General features: G+C 31.4%; 1 protein-coding gene across 4 annotated transcripts in view; it reads left to right on the top strand.

Annotated features, from left to right (window-relative positions):
• The window catches only part of LOC103572876 (gamma-tubulin complex component 2), a 109347-nt gene that overhangs the window by 36299 nt on the left and 53516 nt on the right, over positions 1–19532 (top strand). For all 4 annotated transcript variants that reach the window (XM_014443396.2, XM_014443394.2, XM_014443395.2 and 1 more), the window contains 3 exons: positions 2073–2652; positions 2741–2909; positions 2974–3148. In XM_014443396.2, coding sequence (XP_014298882.1) covers positions 2073–2652; positions 2741–2909; positions 2974–3148 — 924 coding nt within the window. The remainder of the gene's footprint in view (positions 1–2072; positions 2653–2740; positions 2910–2973; positions 3149–19532) is intronic.

The raw sequence follows: 19532 nt of genomic DNA, 5'->3' as shown, positions 1-19532 counted from the left end.
AAGGGATATATGACCATATGTTACTTTATTCGGACATATATAACAATACAGTTGAATCGCGTTATAAGTCCGGCTTGTATCTTTTTCTTTTAACCAGACTCGCGTTAATATGAGAGAGACACTAAGAGGACTTATATCGCGACTCAACTGTACATGGGAATACATAGTTTTCAATTGTTTCTATGTATGAAAATATATAACTATATATAGGTATATATAATAATACATGGTCATACACAAAAGTGAACATGCAAATTTCATACATCTCGATATCATACTCATCGAATATCAATCAACCAATCTTTACTGTAATAACAATAATCAATCAACCAATATCATTATATTTTGCTTTTTTGAAAGTAATTATATTCTTTCAATCTTACGTAGCACAACTAAACTTCGTTGTAACGGTTGGTCGCATAGCCTAGTCGTCAAAGCGTCATTCTCTCGTACGGCAGGTCCCGGGTTCGAATCCTACTGAAGCGGGTGCGGTTATTAATAAGTCGAGCGTTTTTTTCCTGAATTAAAAATTTCCAATTCGATTAGAAATTCAATTATTCGCAGCTCTGATAATCTCTTCGTTGCCAAAATAATGAAAAAATAAAAAATTTTTAATTTTAGTCAAAATTTTTGTACATAGTTATATCAATACATATATGGCCATATCAAGCTATATATGGTTGTATAAAATTATATATCATTATATACCGCCAATTTCCATAGATAGCCATATATGTCGCACTTATATACGGCCATATATTATTCGTTTTTCCAAGGATACCAAATTGTTTGTTAATTACGTTCTTGGAATATTAAATTTATTGCTGGATTTTTTTTAAATTACAAAAAATTATGCATCACTCATTTATAATATAATGAAAAAAATCTACGGTAATACTCACACCCGCGGTAATGTCCACACTTACCCTAGATTCAACATAAAAAAAACTCATTTGTTGGAAAAATAATCGATGTTTTGTGATCGTCCTACTACTGGAACATTCCGGTCGAATACTGGTGTTTTCGCCTTACCTGCATTTTAAAGTGATTTTTTTTGTTATTTTGAACATAATTTAAATAAACAACATCACATTTGTAAAACTGAACTATTTAAAGATGATGTAAACTTTGGATTACCCTCTTTCACCCCATAGTAATTAATATACGATAAATTGAAAGGCTAAAAACCCTTAACCGGTCAACCACTGGTACATTTACCCTAGTGTCAGATTAACTTGATGTACGCTGCTGAATAAGTGAAAGTTTCTGTTTTCGGTAATTAATTTTACTTTAGAAAGTATTAAAAAGCAATAATTAAAATTGACTAACAAAAAAAAAGGAATGATAAAACTAGAAATTGAAGATAACGATAATTTTTTTATGTTTATTCGGTGTAAACAATTTATTATGAACTGAATTAGCCATCACCAGATCTGATCGATCCTTAACAAAAATTTTGTAAAGGCAAAATCTCTTTCGAATTTATTTTGTGGAAGCCTTGGCGGATCCGAATTACGGTAAATTACAGTAGTTACCGTAATTTATGGTAATTTACCGTAATTTATGGTGTTCCGAAGAATTACGGTAAAACACCATCTTCTACGGTCAGTAATGGAATTTCACGGGAAATTACGATATTTTACGGTAAAATTAGTTTAATTCAACCTAAATTTGCGGGATTTAACGGTAAAAGTGCGGTATTGTACTACGAATTTGCGGTAACATTGCGCAATTTAACCGTAAAGTACCGTATTTTACTGCAATTTTCCCGAGTACCGTAAATTACGGTAAAGTGCCGCGAATAGCAGTCAATTGATATATTTTGTCGTATTATGCCGTAAATTACCGCAAATTATTACAATTTGCCGCATTCTACCGTAAATAACCGTAAAATGTGGAAACTCTGCAGTACAGTAGCTTGTGGTAAAATACGGTAATTCGCCGAAATTCAAATTCGCTAGGGAGGTATTTAAAACAGAATTTAAATTGAATTTCTCTCTAATAATTTCCTCCCAAATCCAAGCATCAGTGTTCTTTACTGGATTGATACAGTAAATATTTTTGTTATTTAGTTTTTCGTAGAGGACAATGAATTAATTCAACGTGAAGAGTTACCAATGGATTACTCAGCTGATTATTGGGAAAAGCGTTATACAATGAAATCAGAAAGAATACCTAGTTTTCTTAATCAACATGCTCATACGATATTGCGTACTGGAAAGTATTTCAATGTTATTCGTCAATGTGGAAAAATGATAAAATGGATAAAGCAAGAACCACTAATTTATCGTTATAGAGATCAGAAATTGATATTTACTATTGATCAAGCCTATAACGAAGCAGCCCGCACCTTATTAGAAGTACTAATTCATGAAAATGATTTGATGGGCCGTTTAAAAAGTGTTAAAAATTATTTTTTACTATCACAAGGAGATTTCGTAGTACAATTTTTGAATTTATGTGAAAATGAATTGAGTAAAAATATGTATGATATTGTCATTCATCGATTAGCTTCGTTATTAGAAGTTTCATTGAGAACGTCAACGGCTGATTTAGATCCTTATAAAGATGATCTTAAGCCTGAGCTTTTACCTTATGATTTGCAATTTCAGATGTTTCGTATTTTGTCAATTCAAACAAGTGATGAAAAAGGTAATATAGTTGAAAAAACTATAATAATACCTGATCGGTTCGCCCGTTTTCTTTGTTTTGTAAGAAAACTTAATTTTTTTTGTTTCAGAATTTGCATTTCAAGCAGGAAAACGATTGGATGGTATTGAAGCGTTTGCATTTAATTATGATGTCAAGTGGCCAGTGTCTTTAGTGATAAATAGAAAAGCAATAGCATGTTATCAAATGTTATTCCGTCATTTATTTAGTTGCAAGCATATTGAGAGACTTTTATGCAGGTAACTTTTATTTTTGAAACTGTCAAACAGCAACAACTTAAAAATTTTCATTTTAAATTAACAGAGTATGGATTAGTAATAAAATAGCTAAAACATTTACCCACACTGCAGCAATGGCTTATCGGCAAGCATTTTCGCTGCGACATCGTATGTTAGATTGCATTCAACATTTAGAATATTATATGATGGTTGAAGTTATTGAACCGAACTGGCAAACATTCATTAGTAAAATGAGCAAAGTAAGTCCTTTTATATGTAATCAATATTTAACTTTTAATTCAATTTCTTATACTCGAATATCTGTTAGAATTCTTACGAACTTTGTGTACATGAACTTTTCGATAATCCTTAACCACACGCATTTACAAATTAGGATTGTTATAAATTTTTTCAAAATTATTTTATGAAAATAAAACTTACAAAAATTTTAATTTAGTTACATAAATAATGAAAATTTTTTGATACATCGCCTACGGCAAATGAAGCTTTTCAGTTATATGCTAATTAGGGTGATTTTTTTTTTCATACATTTATATTTCTTAGTCTATATAAAAATTTTATTGTAATCGGCAAAGAAAAAATGTCCTAAAAATTTTAGATCTTCATTTTAAATTGAAGAAGTCGCGATCTATTTTCAAAGTTTTCCCATTTAATAAGCATGAGAATTACATCGCATTTTTTTTTAAATTCCTACTCAAGCAGTTTTCGAGCAATCGACTCCGTTTAGGCTTCTTTTGTAAGGCTTGGTCCTCTTTAAAATTGCTTCAAGTGACATGTATGCATTTTGAACGATTCGAAAGTTATAAGATTTTAAACTTGAAAAACTTATTTTCACCAAAAAATCATAATTGTTGACTATTGTTGATCAAGCTATCAACGTTTTAGAGAAAACATGTGTATAAATTTGTAGTGTGTTGAATACTCTACAAGAAATAATTAAAACCATTCAATATTTTTAATGCCATTGTTTATTATTTTCAACTTTTTTCTGTTGAAAAGTTTTAGAATTATTTAATTCTAATTTAACTTTCATCACAAATCAAACTTTCTTACTTGTCCTTTTTCTTTGTTGGCATTATATTAATCGAGTTTTATCAATTTTAACGTAGTTATTTGCTTTTACGTATCGATTGAAACGCCGGATTGAAAAGATATAAAATGCGCCATTTACTGACATCTTTTAGATCACTTCGAAAATGTATCAGAAAGGTAACATTTTTCTGATGTCTGAAAGACAGCGAATCAATGATATCATAAAGTTATCTCTTATTATATGTGTTTTTGAGATTACTTAATTATAATTAATATTTAAGAATTTATTGGATTTTATTGTTTATTATTTACAAGAAAGTAATACACCCGAGAAAAAATGATTTTGCCTAATCATATATAATTATGAATTTTTATATATAATAACTTACATATAACTAGACCTGAAAATTAGCCGGGCCTAATTATCTATAATCTTTAGGGTAATTCAAAAAAAGACAAATTTTTTTTTCTTTTCGGAAACAGGTTCAAAAGTTTTATTTAGACAGAAAAAGACGCCTGTGAAAATTAGAGCTCTTAATATCATCATGAAGAGGTTCCGCATTGCACTTTTCTATTTTCCATAAGAATAACATGGAAAAAATTTTTTTTGCGTCCTGATTTTTATAACTAGCTAACGATTCATCATAGAAAAAATCAACAGGTATATTTTTGTAGGGAATTGAATGCTCTACAAAAAAAAGTCTCTTATCATTTTTTGATAATTTCATTTGTTTAAAACTTATTTGAGGTTGAAGTCGAATTTAAATTCAATTTTTAAATACAAATCTATCGGTAAATTTTTAAAAAGTAAGCGTTGAGTCGGAGTATCATAAAATCCGTTCTTAGAAAGCGTCTACGTTGAGAAAGGAAAATGTATGCCAACGACCAAATGCACTTCTCTGATTGGCTACTACCAGATGGCGTAGCAACTATTACCATGGCAACCGGTACTATAGCAACCGATTTCATAGCAAAATAAAAATGACTGACGAATTGAAAAAATCGATGATGTAATTTTTTTTTTTAATCGACACTAGTGGAGCTGTGCGGGGACGTAAGATATGAAATTATTTAAGTTTTTTGACCAAGACACCTACAGATTTTTAATTTGAAATAAATAGTATATTAGACACCTAGGGAAGTAAAGTAAAAAATATCTCAGATCACATGTGATCTGAGGCTTTCTTATTTACTTCCCGAGGAGTGTATATTATTTTTCTCGTCGACGGAGACGGAAAGCGGCAACTTCGTTTTGCTCAGCGGGACGAAAGTTGACGCTTTCCGCCCGGAGGCGAGAAAAATCACCTACGATACGAGAAAATAAATGGCTCAATTTTTTTTTGAAAAATCCATCGTTATAGCAATGTTCGGGAGGGTAAGAAATAAAAATTTTCACGATTTTCATCTAAGAGGCCTACAGGCGTAAAATTTTAAATAAATATTACCAACGATACGAAAAAATCGATGGCTCAATTGTTTTTTATAAAATCAATTGCTATAGGTATTTGCGGGGGCGAGAGAAATAAAAGATTTCACGATTTTTGACTAAGAGACCTAAATATTTGTAATTTGAAATGAAAATCACCGACGATACGAGAAAATTGATGGCTTAATTTTTTTTTTTTTTTTATAAAATCCATTGTTATAGGCGTTTGCGGAAGCGTGAGAAATAAAAATTTCCGCGTTTTTTGACTAAGAGACCTACAGACTCGAAATTTGAAATTGATATTGCTAACATTACAAGAAAATTAGTAGCTCAATTTTTTTTTCATAAAATCGATGGTTATAGGTATTAGCGGGTGCGTAAGAAATGAAAATTTTCGCGTTTTTCGAAGAAGAGACTTGTATAGATTTGTATATTTAGATAGATTTGTAATTTAAAATGAAAATCACCTACGTTACGAGAAAATCGATGGCTCACTGTTTTTTTTTTTTTTTTGTAAAATCCATTGTTATAGGGATATGTGGGGGCGTAAGAAATAAAAATTTTCTCGTTTTTAAGTAAAAAGACCTACAGACCCGAAATTTTAAATGAATATTACTTACGATGCTACAAAATACATGGTGTAAATTTTTTTTTTAAGTAATTTACTCGGGTGGGGTTTTGCAGGGGCATAAGAAATGAAAATTTTTACGTTTCTTGCCTAAGAGAGCTACAGACTTGGAATTTAAAATTAAATTTATCTAGAATACCAGAAAATAAATAGTATGAATCAAATTTTTTCAATTGACACTGGTGGGGTTGTGCGGGGGCGTAAGAAATGAAAATTTTTTACGTTTCTCGGCCAAGTGCCTAAAAATTTGGAATCCTAAATGAAAATTACCTCGGATACAAAAAAATTAAAGGCGTAACTTTTTTTTTTTAATTGACACTGGTGAGGCTGTGGAGGAGCATAAGTAATGAAAATTTCAACGTCTTTAATCAAAAGACCTACAGTCTTGGAATTTGAATTGAATGTTAGTTAAGATACAAGAAAATTAACAACGATACAATTAAACATTTTTCATTGCAAATTTACTCCCAAATCAGTAGTAGTCTTTTTTTATAATTCGGCTGTTATAGGGCTAGCCAGAGTCTTTATCCCGTGATTTCACTACTTAAAACTTCTTTTATATAGAAAAGCACAATTAGTATATTTACAAATGTTTGAACGGTGATTGTTAAGTTATCGATATCAACAATCAAAAAAAAAAATAAAGAGTCATCCAACATTACGAAATGCTCAGTGAAGCGTGCGGGTAACAGCTAGTATATATGGGTCATTCCACCAAATAAAGTTATTTTTACGGGGCGACCCTCGACGATTTGATTCAAACTTTGTAGAGTCTTTCCATGTATTTAAAAAAAAAATTCTCTGAAAATTTGAGCCTTTAATATGCAGCAGTTTCAAAGTTATGATTTTTTGAATTTTTTAAAAATTTTTGTTTTCAACTTTTTCATTACTTTTTTTGAAGGAAACAATTTAAAAAAAAAAATGATCACATAATAGTTTTTCATAGGAAAAATTCTCAGCTTTCCAACGAAAATATCCATTTTTTATTTTAAGTTACAGAAGACCCTTTAAAAGTCGTTTAAAATAGGAAAAACGATTTTTATGACTGTGTGGCGCTTGATAAATCTAATTTGATATTTTTTTCTGAAAGCTGAGACCTTTTTCGACAAAATATGTAATTTTCACGATGTGCATATTTTTTGTTTGAACAAAATTAAATGAAATATAAACTCCCAATGATTAAAAAACTTTAATTCTTAGGTTTTTTGAGGATCTTGATACATCTTTAATATAAATATATCCTTGGCTATTAACAATAGGTAAGAAAAGGTGTACTGCTTGTGTTTCTTTTACCGTATTTGACTCTAAGTATCGTACGTCTAAAACATTTATTTTCTATAAAAAGTCATTATTCCTTGATTAAAAGAAACGATTCGAAACGATTTGTAATGTTAAATGCTCATAAAAAGGGTGATTAAAAAGTATTCAAAGTATTCAAAAGCATTAAAAAGTATTAAAAATTTTTTTTCCAATCGTTTTAAATCGTTTCTTTCAATAAGAGTTGGTTATAAAAGTGAAATCAACGCCGGTGAAATTTTGAATAGCCTGGATGCATAAATCTTTCGGGGTGAGGATATGTTTTCTAGTATGTATATGCAGTAAAGCTCTGACAATAAAAATTATAAAACTGTTTTCCATGATACCAGCATCAAAGCTTCAAGTTTATTATAGGAATTAATGATTTGAACTTTAATTCTTGGGTTTAGTTCAAAAATGATTTCAGGCTATTGATGTTATCTCTCTCAATGACAGTCCTAACTTTGTCAACAAGTTTTATAAAAATTTGTGTAAATAATAAAGAGCATTTATGGTTTTTATTTAATTATAAATCGCAAATCATAAGCTACGCATAGACTTATGGTTGAACATACCATCGATCTTTAATTAACTTAATTCTAACTGGCTGCTGCCACTGAAACTAATTTTTAATGCAGGTAATCATGAAAAAAATAGTGTGTAACACGAGATGAAACACGACTTCAGATTGCAGTTATTGACAGCTTTTGCTTACGGCTTGGGCAGCCTACTTCACTCTTGTCTGATATCGTTTTATTTCATCTCTTACCACACAATGAACCAATATAGTTTGATAAAACGATAAAATCAACGACATATTTAAATGATTATTGATTTTGTTCAAACAAAAAATATGCACATCGTGAAAATTACATATTTTGTCGGAAAAGGTCTCAGCTTTCAGAAAAAAATATCAAATTAGATTTATCAAGCGCCACACAGTCATAAAAATCGTTTTTCCTATTTTAAACGACTTTTAAAGGGTCTTCTGTAACTTAAAATAAAAAATGGATATTTTCGTTGGAAAGCTGAGAATTTTTCCTATGAAAAACTATTATGTGATCATTTTTCTTTTAAATTGTTTCCTTCAAAAAAAGTAATGAAAAAGTTGAAAACAAAAATTTTTAAAAAATTCAAAAAATCATAACTTTGAAACTGCTGCATATTAAAGGCTCAAATTTTCAGAGAATTTTTTTTTAAATACATGGAAAGACTCCACAAAGTTTGAATCAAATCGTCGAGGGTCGCCCCGTAAAAATAACTTTATTTGGTGGAATGACCCATATGTATATATGGGTCATTCCATATCAAATCGACTAGTAGTTGGGATCGACCCTTTCAATTTGAACGAAATTTAGTGAAAACTTTTCTTTTATCATAAAACACAGATTTGCTAAAGGAAAAAAATTAAAAAATTTTTTAGTGAAAGTTATTTAAAATTCAAAATTTTACTATTTTTAAAATTTTTTAACATTATTTTATTAATATCTCGAAAACTGTGATAGTTACAGAAATGTTATCGATTTTTTTTAAGGAGACACTTCGGGCTATTAAAAATCAAATATTTCGGAGAAAAATTTTGAAAAATGATAAAGCTTTCGAATTTTGGATTTTCAAAAACCGCCAAAATCGTATGGTAACACGAAATTTTGGGCTCAAATTTTTTACTACACTACCGTTGAACAATCTTAAGAGATCTTTGAAATTCCAGAGAGGTGTTTTTTTTTTGTTTCAAAATTATGAATTTTTGAATTTTGGCAAAAAAAAATTTTTTTTTTTTTTCACCCCTGAGGCTAGCATAGTTATTAAAAAATTTCATTTCGAGAATAAAAAGAATTATTTCACCACGTTTTTATTAACGCGCTTTCATTCGTTTTTTTGTTCAGTATAAAATTTTTATAATCATTTTAAAACTACACGGAAAAAAAGGAACTGTAATAAATAAAGTTTGATGTCTAATAATTATAATATTTTTAGTGATTAATATTAATTCAAATAGTAATACCGTGATTTTAATATTTAATAAATAATAATTATAAATCGAATGCTGAAATATACAGGTCATTGAGATAAAATTATCATTTAAAACTATAAAAAAGACAATGTAAACACTTAAAAAAATTGAACTTTAAAGTTTAACAGCCAATACTTAAATATCTATCGTTTGTCAAATAAGAAATTAAAGTCTCAAACAATAAAAATATAAAGGATACAAAATAATAAATTCAGTTAGAACGTTATTTTGTAAAGTCCTCTAACTAAGAAACTTTACCAGGAGTTATTTGTAATATTTTAATATTAGTCAATAATCAAATTTAATTATATAAACGGGAATAAATAAATTTTCACGGATATTTATCATTAAAGTAAATATTAAATATTCCCACTGATATCAGTGAAGATTGACTAAATGAAACTGTACATTATACTTCGTCAATTTGTAAAAAGTATGTGTCAGCCTCAGCAAATTTTAGTGTTTGATGCAGTAAATCTCATGCGCTACCGTCATCCATTTAAGTACGAAAATAACTTTCGATTCTCATACGCATGCTGTGGCCGAGCGCTCCAAGTGCCAGGGACTAGACTCTGTTTGTGAAAGGTCGGCGGTTCGAGCCCGAGAGTAGGCTGAAATTTTTCTGATGATTTTTCATATAAAAATTCGAACAACTACATATTGTGCCCGACTGAATCCAGTCATTCATAATACAAACAAGGATGCAATCAATTAGATGTACAACGATGAGAAAACAGACAATGGAAGAAAAGAGAAGGAGAGGGTGAAATCAGAAGCCCGAATAGAACCTTGTACTACGAGAGCCAACGGTAAAAGCCGGAAATAAATAATTCAAAATATAAAATAGAACAAAAAAAAAAAAAATATATATATATATATATATATATATATATATATATATATATATATATATATATATATATATATATATATATGTATTTTTATGATTCAAAGTCATAAAAATGAGGATTTAGAACAAGAATTACGGTTACCTAACCGTTAATCCAAAGACAATTGATTCCCGACAATTGATCCCCAACAATTGATTCTTGGGACAATTGATTTGCTGATAAAATATACTCACACACATATAGATGTGAAAAATTACGCCCTTTTTTCACTAATCTTATGTGCGTGTAACATAAAAAATACATTCACATACAAATTTTTCACATTTATATGTGTGTGAGTATATTTTATCGGCGGATCAATTGTCTTTGGGTCATCGGTCGTGTCACCAAAAATTACTACTACGGTAGTATAAGAAAAAGTAACGATCGGTTATGAAATTATTGTCACGATTGGAGATCGTGATGGGCGTAGGTACGATATTCGTATAAAGTATAGTGAATAAAAAGGTACTTACATTGATCAAGGACCGATCCTATGACCTGGGCTCACGTGACCAAATGCTCAGTTTATTCTATTTTATATTTAATTCGCGCCCACACAATATTGTTGAAGACAATATTGATAAAACCCAAAACGATTTCCAATTTAGTATGTGACTGATCTAATTTCACAATCAAACGTCGAGCGGTAAACGTAAGATTGTGTACCCCCTACTGTGAACTATCGGTCTGAGCGGCTAGACAGGTAGTAAAATAAGGGATAAAGGAAGGTGGGTTGCCGAAAAGCCTCGTGAAGCTATTATCTCGTTGTTAAAGTAAAATTGTCTGATAAATAATGTTTTCCAAATGTTTTATGTTAACGAGTATTTATTTATTAAATGACTCAATATTCTCAAAATACAAAGGGGTTACAAATGGCAATATTAAGAATAGTAAATATAAAAGCAAATGTTTCATGCATATGGGTTACAATTATTTCAGAGTATATAAAAATAAAAATACCAAACAATGGTTACAATATTCAAAAACTTACCCTAAACAGGTTTTGGTGAGGTGTCAAGACTGTCAGCAGTTACACAGGACACTTATTCACGACGCGTCCTCGCGGTCAATTGATGTGATTTTAAATTTATCGAATTATTTATTTATTTAGTCTACCTTGTTGTAGAAGCTTCAATGGTTATGCGTTTTTAAATCTCTGTAGGTTAAATTAAAATGAAAGTCTTCGCGCTTTTCGCGGTAAAATAATTTCAATGTATTCAAATTCTTCGCGTCTTCGCGGTAATATAAATTTATAAAATCTTCGCGTATTTTTCGCGGAAAAAAAAATATTTCTAAATATTATTCAAAATCTTCGCCTTTTCGCGGTAAAATATTCTTTAAAATCTTCGCATTTATCGCGGTAAAATATTCTTTAAAATCTTCGCATTTATCGCGGTAAAATATTCTTTGATTCTCCACGTTTCTCGTGGTATATTTCAATATAAAAATAATAAAATGAATGAAATTAAATGGTTTATAATAAGATGAAGATAATCAATGCTGTACCGGTGCTAAACGGTTGATATTAGTTCACGACTTACAACGATCAAGGACCAATCGTACGATCTGGGCTCACGTGATCGGATGCTATACGCTAATATCGCGTTGATTATGCTTCTGAAGCTAGTAGAAAATAATATACCGATTATACGAGTGCTTACGACGATCAAGGACCGATCCAATGATCTGGGCTCACGTGACCGAATGCTCAATCGGGATATCAATCCTCTAGCCACGAACACCGTCAAGTGTCCGGAGTTCGGTAAGGTTCAGAGTTTGATGCCCAAAAGAACTGATGAGCTAAAGTCCATGGTCCTTTTATATGATCCTCGCATATGAAAAGTGGTGGTAACCAGTTTCCCATACGAGAGGACTCGGACTCGCCCGAAAGTTCTAGGCCCATGCACACGTGTGATCCCTGGGAAACAGATTTTGACTATTAAAGTAGGCTGATGACCTGGCGCCACTCTGTCGCTGAGCATGCTTATGTAGGAAACCATAATTTTGGAGGTTTCCATTAGCTTTCTCTAATTTCCAAGAATCACATGCAGGTGCGCATGAGTTGGGTGGTCTATAGGTTTAAGATGAAAAATCAAAGAAGACTACCGCTTCTATGCTTAGATTAGTTAAATGGGAACGGATACATAAATTTTAAAAGTACGTTAAGTAAAAATGATGAAATTTCCAGAAAGAGAAATATATAATACGCGTGGTCCATTAGTACAATACGACTTAATTGTAAAGCGTTGACAACGCTCAGGTAGGTATATTTGTCCGGTACGACTTCTGGCGTCAGTAAGTTGGCGTTATACATAAAAGGTTTATGTACAGGAGGTTTTAGTGTGTACTTATTTTGGAAGAGAGAGAAAAAAAAAAATTAAAAATTTTTGAATGTAGCAGCCGTGACACCTCCCCACCTAAAAATAATCATCGTCCCGATGATTTACAATTTATGCAATTATTTGCTTAAATAGTGACTTAAATCAAACTTAATTCAAAAATTTTTTTTTTTGTTATTTTACGTTCGTATTTATGAAAAGGTCTGGATAAGAGGATAGTAAAGAACATCGCTTAAAATTTACTCATCTCAAATTGTAGTGATGTCTCTTCACAATGATTTTGGTATGGTGGATTCTCAAATGTTGCAACTATTATGCATCGTAATCCGTTGATGTACTCGTACTCAAGATGATTGGTAACGTTATTATGTTGGTGAACAGACGTCGGTGGTTGAAGAACTTTATTGATGATTCTATTTTGTACGTCACAAATTGTGTTGTTCTGAGTCTCCAAATGAAGTCTTCAGTGAAAGATCGTGGACATCTGGTAAATTGGTAGTACAGTTTGATGGTTATTATTCTATGCAACAATCAACGTTCTCGATGCTCGTACTGTTTCTGACTCGTTTTGGTTTTTGTAGATAGATGATTTATCGCTGATGTTATTCATCATTTTCATGTAGATGGTCTTCAAATAGTGGTTTTATTTAGTTTCTAGAGACGACTAAATTGACGTTAGTATATATTTTCTTCTATTTCAAATTTTCTTTATAAGTGTTTTTTTTTTTTTTTTTTTTTTTTTTTTATGTACTTTGGAGGAGATAGGATGGGGTGTAGGTAGATAAGGTAGGTAAAAATTTCTAGGGGTCAACGAACTTAGGTGTTAAATTTACCTGTACTCTAGTATTCTTGTTTAATTCTTAAGACTGAAATTTTTATCGAGATAATTGCAAAACTTGTAAGTCATCACAAATATTATTTCGATGAGTTATTTTGAATAAACAGTTTCAATTTTTTTTTTTTATTCCTAATTCACTCAAAAACAAAATATATGTTGGAACAAAACAAAATTTGTATCTTCTCTTTTTCCTCTTAAAGGTAATTTTGTGTTCCTCCAACATATTTAATAATTTACTAGTATTTCTGAGTGTTTATAACAAAAATCAAAGGATAAAAAAAAACAAGGAAAAGTTGATGAATGAAAATTTTAACGAAACGTTTGCGTTTACAATTTTTAACACTCAGAAATCTAGTATCTCAAGCTAGACATTGTATTATCGGACTATTACGTAGTTCCATGAATGGTATATCGTGGTTTTTAATTTTAAAATCTCCTGAGTTCGATGATGGATAATTATATAAAGCTAATAGATTTATTGTTCCTTGTAGATGGAGTATGTTGAGTAAGATGAGCGTAAGTAGTTGATAGTTACGTCCAACATTGTTGTGTAGATTCCCAGCTTGGATATTTGAGTTTAAGGATCCTGTCTCTTGGTTTGAAGATGGTATGATAGGAAGAATGGAAGATGCCTTCCGGTTATCCCATGACGATATTAAAACAGTAGACAAGCCGAGGGCCTCCTCACCTGAGGTAAACATCTCTTTTGGTGGTAAACTCACTGCAGGTGGTGGTCTGGCTTCTAAAGGTAATGAATCGGTCTTCGAAAGTAAAATTTTTCCTTCAGTAAGTGACGATACGTTATGGGGTGGTTCTGGACTTTGTATAATGGTCTTGAGGTGTAAACAATACGATGGCTTCTTTTTAGCATTAAGTAGAGAAGGCAATATGGTGCCCGGTTGTAATTTAAACATTGAAAGATTTACAATGATCTTGAAATCAAAATCACGAGAATGGTATTGTAGATTGAGGTATCGTTCGAGTGTACGATAAAGTTTTGCAAAATCTTGAACAGGATAATTGTCAAATTTTTGGTTTTCTTTAAACAGCTTAAATGAGTGTATCGTTGGGTGTTTCTTCTCCGTAATTGATTTTATCAATTTGTAATTGAAGTCTTCCTTTATCGATTGAGGTTGTAACATATTAGATATTGTTCTTGGCTTACTTGTGGTTTGGACAATTAAAATATTTAAATTAAGAGCTACGTTGAATTCATCCTTGTTGGTATAGAGTACTGAACTAGTAGGTGTGTTTATTTGAGCTTCCTTGAGTTGTTTCCTTGACTCAGGTAGAGGTTGACTTAATGGTACATTATCTTCTTTTGGTCTAACCGAAGGTTGTAATGCAGATATTTTTACAGTACTCCTAACGGCGGGGTTCTTAGTGTTAACCCGTGGCTGGTGTAATACTTGAATGTTGGTTCCTTTAAGGTTTATTTCTTTGTCTCTCGGTATTGAGTGTGAAGCGACTGATAATATCTTAGCTTCTAATTCGTTATGTAGTGTAGAGTAGGTTTTCGTATTTTCTGTGTTGATATCTTTGTTTGTTTTATGATGTGTGTCGTTTGTTAAAAAGTTAGTTTCATGCAAACCCGTAATTTGACTGGCTGGATTTTGAACTTCTGAATTAGTATTTGAAAATTCGTTTTGATTGTCAGTATTTTGGGTTGTTTGTTCGATAGGTTTTTCCGAATTATCATGGAAATTTTCAAAGTCAAACGATTGTGAACCAATAGTTAATTTGTAGTCTTTAAAAGAAATTTTCGCGATTTTATTTTGGAAGAAATCCATTCCGATGACTCCGTCAGTTGTTATACGCAATTTATCGTTGTTGAGGACTTGAAATTGTTCACGATTTGAAAAGAGAGAGATATTCGTGGATCCTTCAGTAATTAATTTATTAAATGTTATTTCAGTTAGTATTATAGCTTCATGCGCAGCTATTATGCAATTAGATTTTAGTGCCGATCGTTTTATTAAATTTACATCAGTACCGGTATCGATAATGAACCGAGCACTGCCGTTCTTAAATTCGGGTGCATGAAAAGTAACGATAGGATGGTTTCCTTGAACTGTAGTGAGTCGTGAAAATTTTTCAATACGAGGGTACGACTTTTGATTATCCGTATAACTTGAAGTTACATTAGGCTGGATGTTATCCTGAAACTCATAATAATCTCTTTCATTAGTAAAACTAGAGTATGAATCATAATTTGAATCAGGTAGATCGTCATGGATGTAAATATTATGATAGAAGTTAGAAAAATGTGGTGGAAAGTATCCCGGAGGATAATAGAAATAAGGCATTGGTTGTGGAGGATACTGTGGATAATACCTTCCCGGAGAACTGTTCCTACCATAATCGTGTCTGTTATAATTATTTCTATCATAGTTATTTTTATAATAATTATTTCTGTCATAATAGCTTTTATCGTAATTATTTTTATCATGATTGTTTTTATTATAATGGTTTGATCTATCACGATATCTATAGTAATCTCCATTAGGATTAAATTTATTTCTGTCATTAAAAATTGGTTGCGACATTGAGTCCCTGTTGATCTTAAAAGGTACTGTCCTTCTTTGCTCCTCATCTTGAGAGCTAAAAATACGAGATGTGCGAGCAGGTATGCTCTGTTCTTTTCCTTCGGCTTGAGTGAGCCTCAGGTAGTTAAAATTTCGAGCAGTACTGCATTTTAAATCTTCTTCTATTCGTAACGCTATCCTATACGCGTCTTCTAATGTTTGAGGGTCTTCAACAGAAACCCCGTAGATTAACTTGTTCGGTAGCCCGCGTTTGAATGACTCTAGAGCTAACCCGTTTAATAATTTTTTCATACCGGTAACTTCGGCAGGATCATTGAAATAATCCTCTAAAATTGAGGAGGCGTTTGCTACAAGAACTTTAATTCTATTATAATAACTAAGAACTGATTCTCCCTGACGTAATCTAACAGATTGTATGTCAGCGCAATATTGTGGATATGATTTCTGACAAGAAAAATATTCTGTTAAAATGGTTTTTAATTCTTCAAAAGTATTTATAATTTTATCTGATACAGCATCACGAGCTAAATTTTTAAGTTTAGAAATGACCTTTTTAAGAAAAGAGGCTGAAAGCTCTGCAGGTATGACGTCTAGACCGTTTTGGACGTCTTCTAAAAATGATTTTAGTGGCATATTTTTGCCATCGAAGGGAGGTACCTGAAGCAATGCCCGATGTAGCAGCATTGTTTCTCCCATAGTAATTAAAATTGCATCAGTTATATTCTGATGAATGGTGAGGTTACGGATTTCCTCAGCCATTTCAAATGATCTTTATTTTTTTCTTTTCTCTTTTTTTTTCTAAAACAATTTATGTCAAATTCATATTTGAAAGAATTTGATTTGTTGATTTATTTTTATTTATTTATTTATAATTTTTTTTTTTTTTTTTTTCAAATTGTAGTGATTTGATCTTTATTAAAATATAAGAAAATTTAAGTCTTCTATAAAATTTCGAAGTTATAATTGTATAAATCTTTTTCAAAAGATAATTATCTTGTATGAAAAAATTTTTCTCAAAATATTTATATATTTTTTTTTTCAAATATAAGACAATTTTGAATTTAACAATAAAATGATCAGCGGCATCCCACTTCTGACACCAAAATTGTCACGATTGGAGATCGTGATGGGCGTAGGTACGATATTCGTATAAAGTATAGTGAATAAAAAGGTACTTACATTGATCAAGGACCGATCCTATGACCTGGGCTCACGTGACCAAATGCTCAGTTTATTCTATTTTATATTTAATTCGCGCCCACACAATATTGTTGAAGACAATATTGATAAAACCCAAAACGATTTCCAATTTAGTATGTGACTGATCTAATTTCACAATCAAACGTCGAGCGGTAAACGTAAGATTGTGTACCCCCTACTGTGAACTATCGGTCTGAGCGGCTAGACAGGTAGTAAAATAAGGGATAAAGGAAGGTGGGTTGCCGAAAAGCCTCGTGAAGCTATTATCTCGTTGTTAAAGTAAAATTGTCTGATAAATAATGTTTTCCAAATGTTTTATGTTAACGAGTATTTATTTATTAAATGACTCAATATTCTCAAAATACAAAGGGGTTACAAATGGCAATATTAAGAATAGTAAATATAAAAGCAAATGTTTCATGCATATGGGTTACAATTATTTCAGAGTATATAAAAATAAAAATACCAAACAATGGTTACAATATTCAAAAACTTACCCTAAACAGGTTTTGGTGAGGTGTCAAGACTGTCAGCAGTTACACAGGACACTTATTCACGACGCGTCCTCGCGGTCAATTGATGTGATTTTAAATTTATCGAATTATTTATTTATTTAGTCTACCTTGTTGTAGAAGCTTCAATGGTTATGCGTTTTTAAATCTCTGTAGGTTAAATTAAAATGAAAGTCTTCGCGCTTTTCGCGGTAAAATAATTTCAATGTATTCAAATTCTTCGCGTCTTCGCGGTAATATAAATTTATAAAATCTTCGCGTATTTTTCGCGGAAAAAAAAATATTTCTAAATATTATTCAAAATCTTCGCCTTTTCGCGGTAAAATATTCTTTAAAATCTTCGCATTTATCGCGGTAAAATATTCTTTAAAATCTTCGCATTTATCGCGGTAAAATATTCTTTGATTCTCCACGTTTCTCGTGGTATATTTCAATATAAAAATAATAAAATGAATGAAATTAAATGGTTTATAATAAGATGAAGATAATCAATGCTGTACCGGTGCTAAACGGTTGATATTAGTTCACGACTTACAACGATCAAGGACCAATCGTACGATCTGGGCTCACGTGATCGGATGCTATACGCTAATATCGCGTTGATTATGCTTCTGAAGCTAGTAGAAAATAATATACCGATTATACGAGTGCTTACGACGATCAAGGACCGATCCAATGATCTGGGCTCACGTGACCGAATGCTCAATCGGGATATCAATCCTCTAGCCACGAACACCGTCAAGTGTCCGGAGTTCGGTAAGGTTCAGAGTTTGATGCCCAAAAGAACTGATGAGCTAAAGTCCATGGTCCTTTTATATGATCCTCGCATATGAAAAGTGGTGGTAACCAGTTTCCCATACGAGAGGACTCGGACTCGCCCGAAAGTTCTAGGCCCATGCACACGTGTGATCCCTGGGAAACAGATTTTGACTATTAAAGTAGGCTGATGACCTGGCGCCACTCTGTCGCTGAGCATGCTTATGTAGGAAACCATAATTTTGGAGGTTTCCATTAGCTTTCTCTAATTTCCAAGAATCACATGCAGGTGCGCATGAGTTGGGTGGTCTATAGGTTTAAGATGAAAAATCAAAGAAGACTACCGCTTCTATGCTTAGATTAGTTAAATGGGAACGGATACATAAATTTTAAAAGTACGTTAAGTAAAAATGATGAAATTTCCAGAAAGAGAAATATATAATACGCGTGGTCCATTAGTACAATACGACTTAATTGTAAAGCGTTGACAACGCTCAGGTAGGTATATTTGTCCGGTACGACTTCTGGCGTCAGTAAGTTGGCGTTATACATAAAAGGTTTATGTACAGGAGGTTTTAGTGTGTACTTATTTTGGAAGAGAGAGAAAAAAAAAATTAAAAATTTTTGAATGTAGCAGCCGTGACATTATATATATCGACTTGGAGATTTTTATTGTTTGAAACTTTAAAATTTATGGTTTAAGTTTTAATTTTTACTGTCGTCAGTCTAAAAAATATCCTGCCATTGAAACTATACAGTTCAAAATAATAATTTTTACTATTTGAAATTTTAAAAACTATATCTTTACCCTATTTTTTTATTCTTTGAGCATAAGTATATTTTAACAGATCACTCATATATTTTAACCTTATACTTTATAATAAACAACAAAATCACACCCAGGCGCCGCATTACTATTTGAAACAATAAAAAGTATTGATAATTCGGCTGAATTTTGACATTTTTTTTTTCCGTGTAACTTCCGGACGACTTACATTCTTGAATATAGCTCACAACTGAATGGCAGATAAACAAATACCGTTTAATATAGAGTAATGAAGGAGATGGAAAGAATGTGATGACTAGGAAATCCAGATGTATTTAAAATTTTAACTAAAAAAGATCTGGCTTTAATTTGTTTTC

This window comes from Microplitis demolitor, chromosome 9 (genome assembly GCF_026212275.2).
Source record: "Microplitis demolitor isolate Queensland-Clemson2020A chromosome 9, iyMicDemo2.1a, whole genome shotgun sequence".
Lineage (NCBI taxonomy): Eukaryota > Metazoa > Arthropoda > Insecta > Hymenoptera > Braconidae > Microplitis > Microplitis demolitor.
This window is presented reverse-complemented; position numbering and strand designations above follow the sequence as displayed.